The 17,731-nt window shown below is 42.5% G+C and overlaps 1 protein-coding gene and 1 non-coding gene across 2 annotated transcripts in view; one reads left to right on the forward strand and one right to left on the reverse strand.

Annotated features, from left to right (window-relative positions):
- Positions 1–355: 355 nt before the first annotated feature.
- Positions 356–17,731, reverse strand: part of TUBGCP4 (tubulin gamma complex component 4) — a 35,455-nt gene continuing 18,079 nt past the window's right edge. Inside the window, exons 8-18 of the mRNA XM_058738000.1 lie at positions 16,070–16,235; positions 15,728–15,852; positions 10,732–10,782; positions 10,210–10,315; positions 8,621–8,728; positions 8,051–8,189; positions 4,856–5,033; positions 4,172–4,306; positions 2,589–2,705; positions 1,826–1,965; positions 356–1,178 (exon numbers count right to left, since the gene is read on the reverse strand). Of these exons, the coding sequence (XP_058593983.1) occupies positions 1,166–1,178; positions 1,826–1,965; positions 2,589–2,705; positions 4,172–4,306; positions 4,856–5,033; positions 8,051–8,189; positions 8,621–8,728; positions 10,210–10,315; positions 10,732–10,782; positions 15,728–15,852; positions 16,070–16,235 (1,278 nt within the window). The 3' untranslated portion in view covers positions 356–1,165. The remainder of the gene's footprint in view (positions 1,179–1,825; positions 1,966–2,588; positions 2,706–4,171; positions 4,307–4,855; positions 5,034–8,050; positions 8,190–8,620; positions 8,729–10,209; positions 10,316–10,731; positions 10,783–15,727; positions 15,853–16,069; positions 16,236–17,731) is intronic.
- Positions 11,820–11,924, forward strand: LOC131518336 (U6 spliceosomal RNA). The gene has a single exon (XR_009265027.1). It is a non-coding gene; the product is annotated as a U6 spliceosomal RNA (small nuclear RNA).

Here is a 17,731-nt window from a genome sequence, read left to right on the forward strand (position 1 = left end):
AAAAGCACCAGTTGCTCTGAAAGGGCAGTGACTATAAGCTTGATGGGATTACTTTGTGCAAGGATCAACAGGAGAAACACAGTGACAACGTTTGGAAATGGCAGAAGTTGTAGTCAGAGGTCCAACCTTTTTTAACTGTTATTCCTGTCATAGTTACTAGAAGCTGTTCCTTCCCTACCTCTAGCATCAGCCCTGCCGCTGTCCTCTCATTCTCTAAAGCAGGGGTTAAAAACTTTTTCCTGCCAGTTAGGAAGTATTTTAGGCTTCTTGGGCTATTTGATGTGTCACAAGTACTCACCTGTGCCATGATGGCACGAAAGCGATCACAGACAATAGGTAAACAAATGAGAGTGGCTGGGTTCCGATAAAACTTTATTTACACCAACAGGTGGCAGGCCATGGTTTGCTAACTTCTCCACAGGCAGCAGTTGAAGGGGTCATCCTCAGCACACAACTGTAGGAAATAGGACGTAGTATGTGGTAGAAGGTACAAAGAACCAGATTCAGTAGCTACAGACTGACGCTGGATTGCTGCATTCTTGTTCAGTATGGAGGGAGTTGTTCAATGAGTATTTTGGTTCACACCAATATGAACATTAATAATTACCAGTAATGGTTGGGCCAGGTTAGGAGAACCTCAACTCCTATGGTTCTTCTAAGAGGGGATAATTAGACCTGTAATTTTCAGTACTTGAAATCTTAAGAATTTGACCTCAGTTTTCTTAAGGACCCTTTTTTCTTTGTTAGAATACTACTTTAATACGTTGTCAATAGCTAGGATTGCCCTTTTACCAGCGTGAGATGAGTGGGAGTTCTTACTGCTGGGTCTCGCAGCTTGAACAGTACCTAGGCGCATAGCAGGTGCTCAATGCATGGATGTGCCCCACGGATGTTCTCCGTGGACTGGATCTGGCAAGGCCGGCAGAGGGAGAGCTGACACCACATGTCTTCCATGGTGGGTGAGTGATGAACTCCCCTAAGGTAGGGCAGACCCTTCCACATGGGAAGCATTTGTGCCCACGGGTGTTCAGTAGTATTGCTTCTAGCAGAAAAAGGTAGAGCCCTCAGTAGTCTGCAGGCATTTGTTGAAAGGCTGGAGTGTTCTGAATCTTCTGTCACAGATTTGGGAACATGATGGGCCTGTTAGTTTGTGAACCAGATGTTTTCACATCCCGAAACTGAAAGAAAAAAAGAGCCTCATCAAATATGCTTTCCTGAGCTTTTCTTCAAAGAAATATGAATCAGGGCAACCTGTGATCTACATAATGTCATCTTAAAACTTAAGTTTGACTCTTCTAAAATCGCTTAGGAAAAATCTGCTTGAGGACATATGAGAAAGAGAAAAAGGAGAACAATAACATGTTTTTGAATAGGACAGGCCTCTGAGAAAAGCTAACCGCCACAAAATCTATTCAACTGAAAAGAAAAGAATTACAAGGGGCAGTTACCTTTCCCAGACTTGGAAGCTGGGGGCTGGTGAGGCAGGCAGGGGTCTGCGGCTGCACAGCTAGTTCATGTCAGAACTGGGAACCACAGCCACACTGCTTCCCAGCAGGGCATCAGCCCAGCCAAGACCTAAACACCCATCTCCGCATCAGGGATTTTAGTATGTTACTATGATGATGGCTTTTACTGGAAAATAAGCTTCATTAAAATTATTAAAGATGATCAGATGCAGCCCTTTTTCTCTCTGAGCCTTAGTCTGTTTATAAAATGAGGCTATTTGGATGAGACCGTGGCTAGAGCCTCCTAGCTCTGGAATTACAACTCGTTAAAAAGCCACACACACACACAGTCCACCGAGTTCCCCAGGGCTTGCTCCTACCTGCCCAGAGTTCCACCAGCCTGGGTGTAGTATTTGTTATAATCTAGTCGTAAGAGTAGTTGAGCCAAATCTGAGTTGATCTGATGATTGCGAACGCTGGAGAGAATCTTAAATAGGAGTGACGACTGGCGGCTAAAGCCCTGCAGAGAGAAGGACCCACGCTGCCATTCCTCTCAGACTCACCAACTGTCCCTGTGGAGTGAGGCAGGGAGGGCGGTTCCCTGAAAGAGTCTTACCCAAAAGTCTACAGCACCAGCTGGCCTTCCCACATCCTCACCTCTGTTAGCTCCTAAAACTCTTCTTCGTACAGAACCCATAGATCGCATGACTTTCTGTGAAAGTACACGCTCATTCTCAGGAGGAAGTTAGCATCTGCTTTCAAGTTAATATGTTCTGTGGTACAGTGGGGGTGGGGAGAGCTGCGTGGTTTTGTTCCCGTCGGATAATCACAATCTCAGTGAAACGGAGTTAGTTCAAGGAAGTAAGGAGGTGGGGTAGAATGTGAAAACAAAGCCATGTGTGTTTGTGGGCTGAAGAAAAGATTCAGGGCTGAGCTATTTTTGAATGTTGAGATGGCAAATTAGCTGCTTTAAAGTGAACTGACAGCAACATTTTTATCTCTGTATCTTGTTATTTCTGTATGTATGTAATTATTCGGAAAATGCCTTATTGACTCAGAGGGAAAGATCGTGATTCCCCATTGGCAAAACAACCTCTATCCTTTGGACAGGGCTGCACACCGCCAAGTGGCCAGCAGACTTACCTTCACCAGGATGCTCAGCTGGGCAGCCCCACGTTCATCCAGTGGGCCCAGGTTCTGACTGACCAGCGAGCAAAAGCTGTGACAGAGATCTAGGATTTCATTCAGGCAGTGAAACACCTACCCAGGAAAGAGGCGGTATTAGGAAAAAGAGGTAGATGCATCCATGAAATTAAAGATTTGGGAAAACAATCTAAGAGCTACCTTACTCCCATTCTTTGACCTCAGGAGAGACAATGTCTCATGCAAGTCCTGCCAGCCCCTCAAAATGCAACATGTGTAAAACAAACTTCCCTTCCTGGCAAAGATGCTGTCATTCTCTTAGTCACTCCTGCACAAAACCTCCATTCTAGCCACAGTGAACTTGTCATCGTTTCTTGGACCCACCAAGTGTGCTCCTGCCCTGAGCTTTGCTTTCAGTGTTGTTCCCTGTGCCCGGGACACTCTCCTTAATACAGTTCAAGTTCTACCTTCTCAGCAGAGCACTCCCTTCCCCATGTACTCTTTAGTGACCCCCTGCTTCTCTCTATATTATGTGTACTGCTCTCTTGTTGAGGCCACCTGTGTTGTTACTGATCTGTGTATGTATGTATGTTCTGTTTCTCCAACTAGATTGTGAGCTCCTTAAGGGCAGAGCCATGACTTATACCTCTTTGTATCCCCAGTGCCTTGCATAAAGTAAGCACTCAATAAATATCTAATGGTGACCACCTGCTCTGAAATTCTGCTTTTCCCAAGGATGCACGCATGCCAGACGAGGACTATCTACTGGTGACAGTGGTTCCTGGTGTTGTCAGTTCACAGAAAGAACCCTTGGGAGTGGCATCCATGTAACTCACTCTCCCTTAGTGCAGCAAAAATAGCTCCAAATAGCAAAACAAAAGACCAGTAGTGTTTGTGGTGTGGCACGACTGAGGGATAAAACTGGCTGACATCACAGATGAAGTGTAATCTGTGGAACCTAAATAACCATAGAAACTCTGAGGGGTCCTTTCAATCTTTCCGCTTTTTATTCTGGAATTAGAATCTACTTGTGAGTTTTAAAAAATACTGGTGTCTGGGTTTCACTCCAGAGACTCTAAGTGCTCTGGGTCCTAGATTTTTTAAAGCTTCCAGGTGATTCCCATGTGTGGCCAAGGTTGAGAATAACTACCCTGAAGGAGATGAACATATGTGTATATACACACATACGTACTCAGAGGGGGAGACACTACTCCAGCTGTATGTGAAAACAACTCTCAGTTGGTCAATCCTGACCCTAAAGATTTCTGAGAACCTAAGTACTCTATGCTTTTTGTTAGCCTTTCTGTGGTGTCACAGAAACGTTTCTTAAATTCCTCTAAATCCTTCCTTTTGAGGGTTGAGCACATATTCTTCTATAGCTGCTCACCACATCCCGGGATATAATATTTCAGAGATTTAAAGACATTTAAGTTCCCTTTTAAAATTCCCTTTTAGTTTTGCTTTAACTTGTTAAAAATGGAGATCGAACAATTGCTTAAGGATAGCTCCGCATCCTGGCAACTCAGGATCTAAGGGAACAGTCGGGCTAGAAGCAGTCTGAGGAAACCAACAGCCCTACTTACAGGTTTCAACAAGATAAAGGACTGAGCCAGCAAGTTGCTAAGGAAGTGGTCGTGAGCCAATCGGATGCTTTCGAAGTCTCGGGTGGAGTTGATTTGATGCAGCAGCTGTGAGAACTGAGACTCCAGCACATCTACCTGATGGACAGTTAAACACAAATACTGTCAGTACTTTGCATATGCTAAGCACTCAGGGACACTAAGATGCCGATGGTCTGAACTAGAAATTCTTTGCCCCCACTCCTCTTTCTCCTATTCAGACCACTTTAAGACTGACCAAAGACCCCCTGATGTTGCCTGGCCTTATAGAACTTTATCTGCCTAATACCTCATGGCCTCCAAAGTTCTGACAGATCCCTCCCGCCTCCTGCCACATCCCCTCCACCTGCTCCCTTTAGTTAAGTCCTTCCAGACGTTCTAGCAAACTATAAAAAGGGTCAAGTCAACACAAGTTAAATCCTGCACTGGTGGTTAAGAACCCTAAATTCCTCATCCTTCCTCCATTTATTCCCACTTTCCTCTAAAATGCCGCCAAGAACCCCTCCCAACCCAGAGATAGAACCTACGAATTCTCTCAAACGCCAGCATTTCATCCCGTGCAGGATGGCAGTCCCACTTCAGGAACCGCCGTCAACCTCCCAGGCTTCTGTTCCCACACCTTCCTTCTCTTCATCCCTCGGCACAGACCTGGAGATAGTACTGCAGATTGTCCACCAAGAATGCCATGTGGTTTCTCAGGCGCCACTTGACCGCGTCGGTCTGGTTGGACTTGAGGTGCTTGCGCTGCATCTGCAGGGCCCAGCAGTGCTGCAGCTCAGCCTGCACCCGGCGCACGCTCAGCAGGTACTTGAAGACGACGTTGTACCTGGGGCAGACACGTCCCGCCAGCTGTTCCAGAGAGGGGCTTCACTCCCCACCTCACCTGCTGGCCACCCCTCCCCCATGGGGCAGGAAGGAAATGAGAATGGCTGGAGGGTGGGGATGAACTAACTGTGCTTTAATTTCTACGATGGAACCTTACAGAGCTGTCAGAGTAATGCGCTTCAGCTGTACAACTCAAGAACACCCCTAGCAATGTGATTTTGAATAAAAAAGCTAAATCTCAGATTACATATAGCCTGATACCCTTCTTAAAATGTTTATTTTTGAGGGAGAGAGAGAGATCCCAAGCAGGCTCTGCACTGTCAACATGGAGCCCAACATGGGGCTCAAATCTAGGAACTGTGGGATCATGACCTGAGCAGAAATCAAGAGTCGGATGTTTAACTGACTGAGCCATCCAGGCGCCCCTGATATACTTTTTTATTAATGCTTAAAACAACCAAGTAGAAAAAAAGCATACTTTGGGGGAATATATATATAGATGTTATAAAACTAAATATAAACAGGATAGAAAACGTGAATGTTAGGAGAGGGGTCACCTTGGGCTCGGGGAGCCAAGGGAGTGGGACTGGGAAAGACCACAGGGGCAGAAGGACGTTACTATCAGTGTTCCAGCTTTGGTGCTGGGAAGTGGTTTTATGGTTATGTATAAAAAGGAAGGAGGGTCTTATATGGACCAATAATAAAAATATGCTAGGAAACAAGGATTTTAGTTATTTGACTCTCTTGTCCCAAAGAAGAGAGAACACAATCGAAGGCTCCCTCACTGAGCTCTATCTCCTGCCTCACAGCAAGCTCAGGGGCTAGTTGCCTTGCACAAGAAGACACATGAGAAGGACAGCTGATTCCTAGCAGAACCAGATAAATTTACTTGTTCGTAGGAAGGCTTGCAGAAACCAATCTGATTTGGTTTTTAAAATCATCTATTCCTGGGGCACGTGGATGGCTTAGTTAAGCATCTGACTTCAGCTCAGGTCATGATTTCATGATTCACGAGTTTGAGCCCCACGTCGGGCTCTGTGCTGATAGCTCAGAACCTGGAACCTGATTCAGATTCTGTGTCTCCCTCTCTCTCTGCCCCTCCCCAGCTCACGCTCTCTGTCTCTCTCAAAAATAAGTAAACACTTAAAATCATCTATTTCTAATGGAACATAGTAAAAATAGTATACTTGTTTGGATTCTGATTTGAACAAACCCAAACATAAAAAGACATTTGTTAAAAAAAAAAAAAAAAAAAAAAAAAAAAAAAGACATTTGTGGATAACTGAACATTTCCATGTGGACCAGATATCAGATAAGGACTTACTGTCAATTTTACTGGGTGTGATAAGTGCACTGTCGTTACATTCAAAACATGCCTTTTCTGAACTGCAGAGTGATGGGAGTGAAATGACATGTCTGGGATTTGCTTTATAAAGCCTCTAGCGGGAAAAAAAAGATAAAACAAATAGCATAATGTTGATGGTTACTGAAGCTTGATAAGGTATACATGAGCGATTATAGTCCATACTTTTGTATACATTTGGAAATTTTCATAATTAAAAATTTTTAAAAATACATCGGAGATTGATTTCTTCAAGGGTGTTCACAGCCTGATATGTGAGGAGGTAAATGGACTGTTTGCCTGTGGGACACTGGGAGCTGTGGAGGCTCTTTGGACAAGGTCCATGCAGCTTACTTAGGTGTGCTGTGGGCTCTGAACCTGCCACAGAAATCTCCCTCAACCAGCCTTGTCTTTTCCAGTTCATGCCTGTTCTCCATACTGCAAGCTTCTTTACCCCAAAAAGTAGACAGGGTTGTGAACAGGAGCAGAGAGATGAAGTGAGGCCCTTTTCTTCATTTATTTCCTTTTCTCCATTCATCTAGCCCGAGGACAATGGCCTCCATCCTCCAACCAGGGCAGGGGCCAGTGCCCTATCCCGTAATAGGATTTGAGAAATTCCTAAAATGCTGTGGGGGCGGATTTCACAGGCCACCACCAGCCAAGCATGCTTCTCCCACCTCCCTTCCCCTAGAGCTCTCGTTCCCTGGCTTGGAGACATGAGGTCCTGACAGAGTAGAGCAATAGCACGTGGCAAGCTCTCAGGATAAAGAACAGAGCTGATCCAAAAGTCTCTCACCACCTTGGTCCAGCTCCTTCATTCTACCCCTCAGCTTAGCTGTCCCCACTGCTTCTCCAGGGGGGTTACGGAGGTGGCTCAAGTCTGCAGCAAACACTTGGACTTGGAAACTCTTCCCAAGAAGATCAACGAAATATTACAAAAGTTAGGGAGGCAACTTGCTAGTCTGATGGAATTAACGAAGGCCAGATTCTCCATGTGGTACCCAAGATTGCATCTTCCCGGGTCACAAACTGGCAGCCTGTAAACTGCTTATCTTGGAACTTACAAGACAGCAGCAGGGGTGCCTGGATGGCTCAGTAGGTTAAGCGTCCAACTCTTGATTTCCGCTCAGGTCATGATCTCAGGGTTCCTGAGTTTGAGCCTGAAATTGGGCTCTACATGGACAGTGAGGAGCCTGCTTGGGATTCTCTCTTCCCTCTCTCTGTCCCTCTCCCTCTCTCCTTTCCCCCTCCCCACATTGTGTGTGCCATCTCTCAAAATAAATAAACTTTAAATAAAGAATAAAAATTTTTTAAAAAAGCAGAGGTGACTGTTTCAGTTGGTAGAGTACGCAACTCTTGATCTCAGGGTTTTAAGTTCAAGCCCCAAGTTGGGTATAGAGACTACTTAAAAAATAAAATCTTAAAAACAAACACCAACACCACCACTACCATATTGATGGTTTGAAGGGTTTGACCCTCTTGTTCATCCCTGTCCCCACTACTCCCTACTGTCTTCAGTCCATGAAGGCATCTCAGTTTGCAACCCCCGATTTACAAATTGTTTACAACCACCAGTTGGGTGGTTATCTTGCTCCCACCAATTCTATTCCTGATCATTTCCACCCTTGGAATTAAGGTAGGTAATATCTACCTGTGAGAAATTCATAAGTACTCACTTTTCCAGAACAGCAGGGGTGAAGAGAATGTGCAGTGGCCATTGCACTTTGTAGGAGAGACCTAGGGCTGCCCAGCCAGATGCAGGGGCTTCCCGGGGAGAAGTTTCCCGAGAAGGCCCTTCTCTCGCCTGAGCAGCATCTGTTAAGAAGAAAAAAGACAGCTTTGCTAACCTAGAACCACAGCTTCCACAAGGTGAGTCACATTCATGAAGTGAGCGCTCACTTGAGCCTGCAATGTCAGAAGCATAAAGTGGACAAAAAGGGACTTGCAGAAGGCAAGGAAATTCTGTGGGAGATTCTCTAGGAGGACTTTTAGATTCTTTTAAAGTCTGGTGGCTGGAAATAAATAGAGCTTTCCAGCAGCGGGACGAAAACGAAAAGAAAATCATGGCCTGGGCGTCCCACTTAGCCTCTCTGGACTTCCTTTTTCTCCCATATGAAACAGGGTACCAGACAAGGTGACTTCTAAGGTCAGAAATGATATGGTTTCTGTGGAGGTGGATGGAAGCAGAGATGAGAGAACAGACAATGACCAGTAAGAGCAGAAAGATCTAAGAAAGAGCAGCAAACCTTTATGGTCCTTTCCATGATACTCAATCGTCAAGTGCAACAGAGGGAGAAGGTTGTCATCATCCAGCAATACCTTATGTGCAGACTGCTGGAAGGCCACATTCACATCTGAAAGAGCACATGGGCTGATGAGAATGCTAGGCTATGTGACAGACCCAGATGCCACCGGCTTTCCACGTCTCCTCTAGCCTGCCTGACACAGCAGGACGCAGTGTAAACGGGTTGCTTTAGCGTCACTAAGCATGCATTTCTCCTCCTGCTGCTGTTAGCAGCACCCAATTTTCCTTGGAGAATCACCCCTCCCAGCATTATCCATGTAGTTCAGTGTGGCTGACAATACCCGATTCAAGGGTAAACAGGTGATGCAGGCATGATCAAATGGAATGTTAATTCTCTACCTTGTTATACTATTTTGTTTAGGGATGTGAACATGACTCAAGCCAGGCCAATGCAGAGGTTCTATTCAGATTGAAAGAGGTTTTTTTGTTATTGTGTTTTTGTTTTTGTTTTGAGATAAACAAGGCCTTAGCAGGATGTGAGCTTGGCTGGAGGCCATCTTGCTACCATATGGAGCAAGCCTGTCTGTGAAAAAAGGCAGAAGTGAAAGATAGAATGACACCAAGTCCTGAAGGCATCGTGTAAGCCACTGGATCGGACTTTGCCTAAAGCCATCATACTCTGACCTTCTCATTTATGAAAGTCAATAAATTTTCCTTCCCCTTTACATGATTTTGAATTGGGTTTTCTGATATCTGTGATGAAAAAAGTCTGATGTGAGTAGAGTGGACATCTCTTGTTTTACAGAGTTAGAAAAATGGTAACCCTGTCGGTTTCCTATTTTCTTTTTTTGATTCTGATCCTTACCCGACTCTCCTCATGTAGTTTGAATGGGAACGGTGAGCATTCCCATTAGTCCAGGGTGAACACTTCACTGAAGGAGGCGTATCTTAATGTCTGCCATCTTTGATGCAGGGGTATGTATACGATCTGGACTAGGCTAATCAAAACCCTTTCCTGGAATCTTACAATTTGCTCCAGAAAGACTGGGTTTGGTTCCTCCAGTAGACACTGAGGTAGTTCCTGGGAACTGTTGCCATGTTTCCAAAGGGGACTGGAAGGCCATCAAACGGCATGAAAGAGGCACAGACAAGATATAGTAAAGAGAATTCTAGCAGTATTCAAGTCCCTAGTTTTAGTCCCTCAATTGTTCTGAGGCCCAGCTATACTCCTATCCCACTGGAGTTACAAATATAATAGCAAATACATTTCTCTTTTCTACCTGGGTTAGTTCAGTTTAAGTTTCCATCATTCACAACCTAAAGATTTCTAATACACGTGGCATTAAGTCCTGATATGCCCCATAAGGAAGGTAGGACTATAATCTGATAAAATACCTTATTTGTGCCCACTCTTCCAGGAAGGGTCAAGAGGCTACTCCCAATGACCTCCATGTACAGCCCACCTGAAAGGCCTTCCATCTTTGGAAACATGGCTCCGTAACTCGCCAGGCTGCTCTTATGTGGAACAAACTAAACAGTTTAGCAGCAATTTCAGTACAGTGGTCATTCTCAGGCCCACAGGGCAATCACCATGTTCAGTTACTGCAGTGGGTGGTGTTTTTAACATGTGTTGAGCTGTGTCAATGAAGGCCTGAAACAGTTCTCCGCGTCCCAGAAGGTAAAAGTCTTTGATGATCTGTGGAAAGAATTTCAATTTACAATCCAGTAATGCAGCATGGCCAGGAGCTCCTCACTAGCCTAATTACACAGAAAATTTCCAATCTCATCAGTTAAGCCCAACCTAAAAAGGATACAGGCTTTTGACATGTCAAAGGGGCATACTTAGCAATTCCTCAAGGCAGGACAATGGGTGTGTCTTCGGTATCATTTATTCAATGACAACACAATATTATGCCAGAAGAAAATAAACACCCAAACCTTTATACTCTAGACATTTGTAAAATTAGGTAGAGTTTGTGTTCTTGGATGAGAACATGTGAGGAACACTCAGGACGTCTAGGTACAGGCCACCAGTGCTCGTCAGACAGCCTAAAGAATGAGTCACTGCCCACCAGCATCATTTCAAGAGTTAAAAGACAGCTAAGCTATTACCTTCAGCTGACCCAGTAAATCTGACTCTTCCACCATCAGCTTCCAGAGATGCTGTGAAAAAAATATATATAACAGGGATAAAATTCCATTCCAATGAAAACTTCTAAAAAGAATGATTTTGTACAAGGGCACCTAGGTGTCTCAGTTGGTTAAGTGCCCGACTCTTGAATTCGGCTCAGGTCATGAACTCCAGGTTTGTGCGTTCAAGCCCTGACTTGGGATTCTCTCTCTCCCTCTCTGTCCTTCCCCGACTCGGGCACACACATTCTCTCTCAAAACAAATAAATGTTGAAAAAAAAAAAAAAGGAATGAAACTAGTGATACATGCAACATGGATTAATCTCAAAATAATCATGAGAAAAGCAGCCTGACCCACCTCTTCCCCCAAAAGAGCACCTATTGTTTGACTCCACTTTTATAAATTCTAGAAAATGCAAACTAATCTATAGTGACAGAAAGTAGTTCAGTGGCTGCTTGGGAGCAAGGAGGGTAAAAAGTGTTGAAAATAAAGGATGGAAGAAGATATGAGGTAACTAATGAAAGCTGGGTAATGATCTTAACTAATAAAATAGAATTTAAGTAAAAAAATATATATTTAAGGGGAGCCTGGGTGGCTCAGTCGGTTAAGCTCCTAATTCTTGATTTCAGCTCAGGTCTTGGCACCTCAGGGCCATGAGCTGGTCTCCCACACTAGGCGTGGCACCTACCTTAAAAAAAAACAAAACATACATATATATATACTTAATATATATGAATATATATCATAAGTGATAAAGAGTACATAATCTATACATAAAAGGAAAAACAATAAATAAATATATATTCACCAGAAATAGGCACACACCTAACATATAGCCTGGAAATGAGGCATTAGAACATGCAGAGAACTCTAGACTCACCAACTATACACTCGCTGAGCACATGCAGAACTAAAACCTAAAAACAAAAAACGGGCCCTACGTCAATCCATAAAGGAAGCCTCATTCAACTCCGAAGGACCAATCTGTATGTTTTCCAACTGTACCACAATAAAAATCAAAGCTTAATAAATTCCTGGGGTTAAAAAGAAAATCAGAAATTACTGAAGAGTGCTCACTTCAGCAGCACATACACTAAAATTGGAATGATAGCAAAGATTAGCATGGCCCCTGTGCAAGGATGACACACAAATTCGTGAAGCATTCCATATTCTTCTCAAAATAAATAAAAAAAATATTTAGGGGAGCCTGTGTGGCTCAGTCGGTTAAGCGTCCGACTTCAGCTCAGGTCATGATCTTGCAGTTTGTGGGTTCAAACCCCACTCAGGCTCTGTGCTGACAGCTCAGATCCTGGAGCCTGCTTCAAGTTCTGTTTCTCCCTCTCTGCCCTTCCCTCGTTCATGCTTTGTCTGTCTTTCTCTCTCAAAAATAAATAAACATTAAACAAATTTTTTTAAAATTATTTAGAAAAGGATGTTAATGTATACACTCCATGCAAAAAAGTTGTGAGACACAGTCAAAGCAATATAGAAAGCTTTATATAGATTACCTAGGATATAAGGGTTACAAATAGAAAAGTCAAGTTTTCAACCCTGGAAATTAGTAGTGAGTAACAGAAAACAAAAACAAAAACAAAAAACCAAGAAAAAAAAATAAAGGCAGATATCAATGAAACAGAGGGGAAAAGAAGGTAATAAAAACACAAGGTGGTTCTTCGAAAAGATTAGCAGGACTCAACAGTAAAAGATTAAAAGAAAATACAAAATAAAACGCATAAACACTTATTTTCTAAAAAATTAAATCTAGATGAAATGGGTCTTCCTAGAAAAGTAGAAAATACCAAGATTAGTATGACAAATAATGATCTTGAACAGATTAACATAGATTTAAATACACTGAATTGGTAAAGATTTGCCCTTGAACAACTAGCTTAGATAATCTTTCAGGTAAATTCAATCCAACTTTCAGTAATAACTCCTGTCTTCTATTAATTATTCTAGAAAATAGAAAAGAGTGATAGATGCCTCGCTCATTTCATGATGTATTCTAGTCTTTATTCCACAACCACATGAGAACAAAACAGGAATAGTCTAATTTCACTAGTAAACATAGATGCAAAAATTCCAAGTACTGTACTGGCTAACCAAATCCAACAGTGTATTAAAAAAATAAAATGTTCAAGTACAGTTTATCTCAGGAAGATTCAACATCTGAAAACCTAATCCACAATTTACCATATGAGTAGCCTAAAGGAGAAAAAGAACTCCGAGCAAGAAACCACCATAATTGACACAGAAAATGCAGTTGATAAAATTCATCATCTATTTATGATAAAAACTCATAGCAAACTAGGAAGAATAAAGTTTTTTTTTTTTTTTAACATGATAAACTTATGTGCCAAAGGCCCTCAGCAAACATTGGAGTAACACAGAAATTGTAGGTACATGACCTTTAAGAGCCAACATATCGAAAATGCTCATCATCGCCTCATACTAGCATTGCCTCCACACAGTTTGTATCAACTACCACTCCAGCTGTTTAATGTAGTATTAGAAATCCAAGACTGTAAGAAAAAAAACAAAACAAAAGCAAAAGCCTAAAATTGGAAGTAAATCTTACTTGCAAACGATACAATCATTACTCAGAAAAATCAACAAACTATGAGAACTAAAAAAAGACCTTAAGAGGTCAGGCAGAAGATCCACGCACAAAAATCAATACTGCCACTTCTCTACATAAAAACTGTAGCTAACTAAAAAATTAAAATAACAAACCATTACATATGTAGGAATTAATTTTAAAAATCTTTTCACTGAAGTACTAAAACTACATACAGAAAAGCACACAAATCAGAAGTTTACAGCTCAGAGAATTTTCACAAACTGAACACATCTGTATAAGCAGCACCCTGAGAACCCTATTCCTACCCTTCCCATTGATCAAGGTCAGATATGATCCTGACATCTAACAACAGATTAGTTCTGCACTTGAACATTTATATTAAACTTTGTATTAACTGTTTTTGAACTTTATAGAAATAAATTCATATAGTGTGTATACTTTCTAAAAAAATCAAGAAGGAAAGAAAACAAAAAACGGACGAGTATGATATGTATTTGTGAGACATTCCCCCCTTTTTCCTTCTAAAAAGGAAACTATTTTCATTACTATAAATTGTTATTATTAGGGTAATACCTTACAAAAAAGCCTATTAGCTGCAATTCTAAAAGACTTCAAAGAGTCTGAACTTCAGTTCTTTGTCTATCATTTTTTACAAACTGGAAATGTAATGTCTAGCAGTATCTGCATTTCAGATTTCACAAGAAAAAACCATTTTTGAAATCTTGTATTATTAAGGTTTTACTTTCCTTCATGAATTAATTCCAGAGTTATCACAAGAATAATAAGAGAACAGAAATAGATTTAATAAAATAAAGTGTCCCTTAGACTAGAGCTGCTCTAGTTACAGATTGAGGAGGGGCAATACCTTGAAATTATGAAGGGACAGAAGCATGTAGATCTTTAGTTGCCCACAAAGAATCAAATGAAGTGATATCTTAAGATCTAATACTCCGTCTACATCACAGCTCTGTCTCCCATGCCCAGAATTTTTGAGATACTAACTGGAAAAGGAAATCCTATTCATGATTGATTACTATGTTTCCAATGTGAGGATATCTGATGCCAAACTTCTTAGCAGTTCTAGATACCACAGCGCACTGGGTACACTTCACAATCACCTGCAGTGGTTTGCTGGTTGGTTGTCTAGTTGGATGGGATCGATACTATTATCTACTCCCTCCCTCTCGATGTAGATCTCTAAGTCAGCAGCTCTGGAGGTGAGGATTTGATACAAATCCATGTTTTAACATTTTCCAAAGCAGTTCCATCCACAGCCAAACTTGAAAACCACTAATATAGCAAACAAAACAGTTGTCTGACTAAAGATCTCATTTCACATTATCACACACCTGGGAGCCAAATTTTATTTTAAGCCACAGAACAGATGCCCATTTGAAAAATCACTGGTCACAATTTAAGATGGTGGATGAAGCACAATTTACTTAAGAACCCTGAAGTAGGGGATGCCTGGGTGGCTCAGTCAGTTAAGTGGCCGACTTCAGCTCAGGTCATGATCTTGCAATCCGTGAGTTCAAGCTCTGCATTGAGCTCTGTGCTGGCAGCTCAGAGCCTGGAGCCTGCTTCAGATTTTGTGTCTCCCTCTCTCTGTCCCTCCCCGACTCATGCTCTGTCTCTCTCACTCTCAAAAATAAACATTAAAAAAAAAAAAAAAAAAAAAGAACACTGAATACGAGTCACAAGACCTGTTTTGATGTCACCTTTGTTACTTACTGTGCAACACTGGACAAGTTAGTTTTCATGGAAAAATAATACTTGTTCTGCATTCCTCATAAGATCATTATATCCATAAATGAAAGATTTAGCAGTAAAGCCATCTAAAATGTAAGTGAGATGCTAAATTTACCCAGAATCATTTGATTCTTTGCAGTTCCTGCCAACTATATTGACAGATTCCAAATGCTAACTGTCTGAAATTGAAAGCGAGCCTTCTCCTTATTCAATTTAAGTAGCTAACTAGCGAACTCCTGTTGGGTGTGAAAAGACTAAAGCAGCTCTGCCTCTATCATTAAAAACTTCTTGGGGTGCCCAGGTGGCTCAGTTGGTTAAGTGTCCAACTTCGGCTCAGGTCATGATCTCACAGTTCCTGAGTTCAAGTCCCGTGTTGGGCTCTGTGCTGACAGCTCAGAGCCTGGAGCCTGCTTCGGATTCTGTGTCTCCCTCTCTCTCTGCCCCTCCCCCACTCATGCTCTGTGTCTCTCTCTCAAAAATAAACAAACGTTAAAAAAAACCAAACAAAAAAAACTTCTTGCCCTTCAACTCTCTCAAATAATTCCCTCCAAGCTGAGTTCTAATCACATCAAGAAGCAACAAAAGTACTCAGTTTGTGGGGAACTAGTCTGTTTTCTCGTTAAGCAAATATACCGTGAAATACAAACCTCGGCCACAGTACTACGAATACGATCCACCACCTGCTCGAAGTCCACCAGGCTGAAGAGTGGCTGCTGCTTGAGCCGATGAAGTTCTGCAGCAAAGGTGTCCTCCTGGTTCTTCAAAATGGATCCTGCAAAACAGGAAGGCACCTTCAAAGGAAGGCAGAGAACGGTGGGACAGGCAAGGATTTACAATCCGGTCAGACGCTTCTCAAGTAAGCCTATAATGGTGCTGCAAACTCGGTACCTAAACTTTACCAGCCACTCACTCTGACCGAGCATTCTTTGGGGCCACGCAATATGAAAAAGGGCCTTTGAAGACAGTATATTGGCCAATGAGAGTCTTACCTTTCCTAGTCAGGTTTACATTTTGGTTCTCAAACATCTGGACAGATTCTCCAACAAACAGGATTTTTTCAGCAACCCTCACTGGAATGTAGGATGGCAAAATCTCCACCCGTAGGGAAAACTGTTTTAGAGATGGTGCCAGCATGTTCTCTTCCTCTATCAGGCGCTACTCCAGGAAATAATCCGTAGCAGACATGATGTATGAAGAAGAGGAAAGCAAGAAAACATCACTAATTCTCCCAACCCATGACTTATATTTTCTAGAAGGACTTTAAAATGAAGTCTGAATGCCTAAATCTGAATGCCTAAATTACCACTAGAGAGATGATTACATTTCCATTTTCAGATAGTGAGAGAACATGGTGGAAATCACTGTGGTTGTTTTTAACATGAGGATTTTAGCCCTCACTCTGCCTTTACTATGTAAAACCCTGTGCAGTAGGTCAGGAATTCTGCTTCCTTACCTGTAGGGACTTTATCGTCTTGTACATATGCTTGCTCTGCCCACTTTTTTTTGTTTGTTTGTTTGTTTATTTTTGACAGAGAGAGGAGGGCGAGGGACAGAGAGAGAGAGAGAGAGAGAGAGAGAGAGAGAGAGGAAGACACAGAATCTGAAGCAGGCTCCAGGCTCTGAGCTGTCAGCACAGAGCCCAACATGGGAGTCGAACACATGAACCGTGAAATCATGACCTGAGCCAAAGTCGGATGCTTAACAGACTGAGCCACTCAGGCACCCCTCAGCTCTTTACTAGTATGTAACCCAAGTCATTTAGCCAAGTGGTTCTCCAACTGTAGCTCGTGGTCCAGCAGCATCAGCTGGAAACTTGTTACTTGGAAACTCTGTTAGAAATGCAAATTTTCAAGCCCCTCCCCAGATCTAGGACAGCCTGGCAGATGAGGCCTAGACATCCATCAGTGTTTTAATAAGCTCTCCAGCTAACTCTGACACACACAGACTTGCTTTGGACTTGATCCTTATCCTCCAGCTCCCAGCAGGAACTCTGGGCTCCACAATCCTGACTTTGAGCTCTGCTGTTTACCCTTTCTGGTTTGTGCTCCAGTGCTGGCAGTCCTCAGGGGACTGCCCAGACTCTCTTTTCCTCTTGTTCTCCTCACTCTTCTTAGACAATCACATCTTCTTCTGTCACTGAATTGATCATTATAACAGGTATTTCTAGTCTTTTTACATCATAGGACTCTGCATTATAAATGCTATGGAACTTTGAGACAGTTATACAAACATACATTTCACAGAACCCCCTGAAGCCACCCAGGGGCCCCAGGTTAAAAACGTCTATATGCTGATGACTCCTTAATCTTTATCTTCAAGCCAGACTGTTCTCATGAGCTCCAGGCTCAGCCCACTGAACATTTCCTGCAAGTACCTCAAACTCAACATGTCTAATACTGGAACCATCTTCTTTCCCCCGGTATTTGCCATATACATTCCTTATCATCTCTGCCTGCCTAGCCACTGAAGGCAGAAACTTAGGTATCATTCTTGACTCTTCCTTCTGGACTCATATCCAAACACTAAAGCCTACCCATTCCACCTGCTAAGTCTCTCTCAAGCCTCTCTATTCTTTTCCATATTTACTGTTACTACCCTCAGTTTAGGCCACTATTATCTTTCACTTGAGTGTCCCCAACATTCTCCTAACT

Source organism: Neofelis nebulosa, chromosome 7 (assembly GCF_028018385.1).
Source record: "Neofelis nebulosa isolate mNeoNeb1 chromosome 7, mNeoNeb1.pri, whole genome shotgun sequence".
Taxonomy (NCBI): Eukaryota; Metazoa; Chordata; class Mammalia; order Carnivora; family Felidae; genus Neofelis; species Neofelis nebulosa.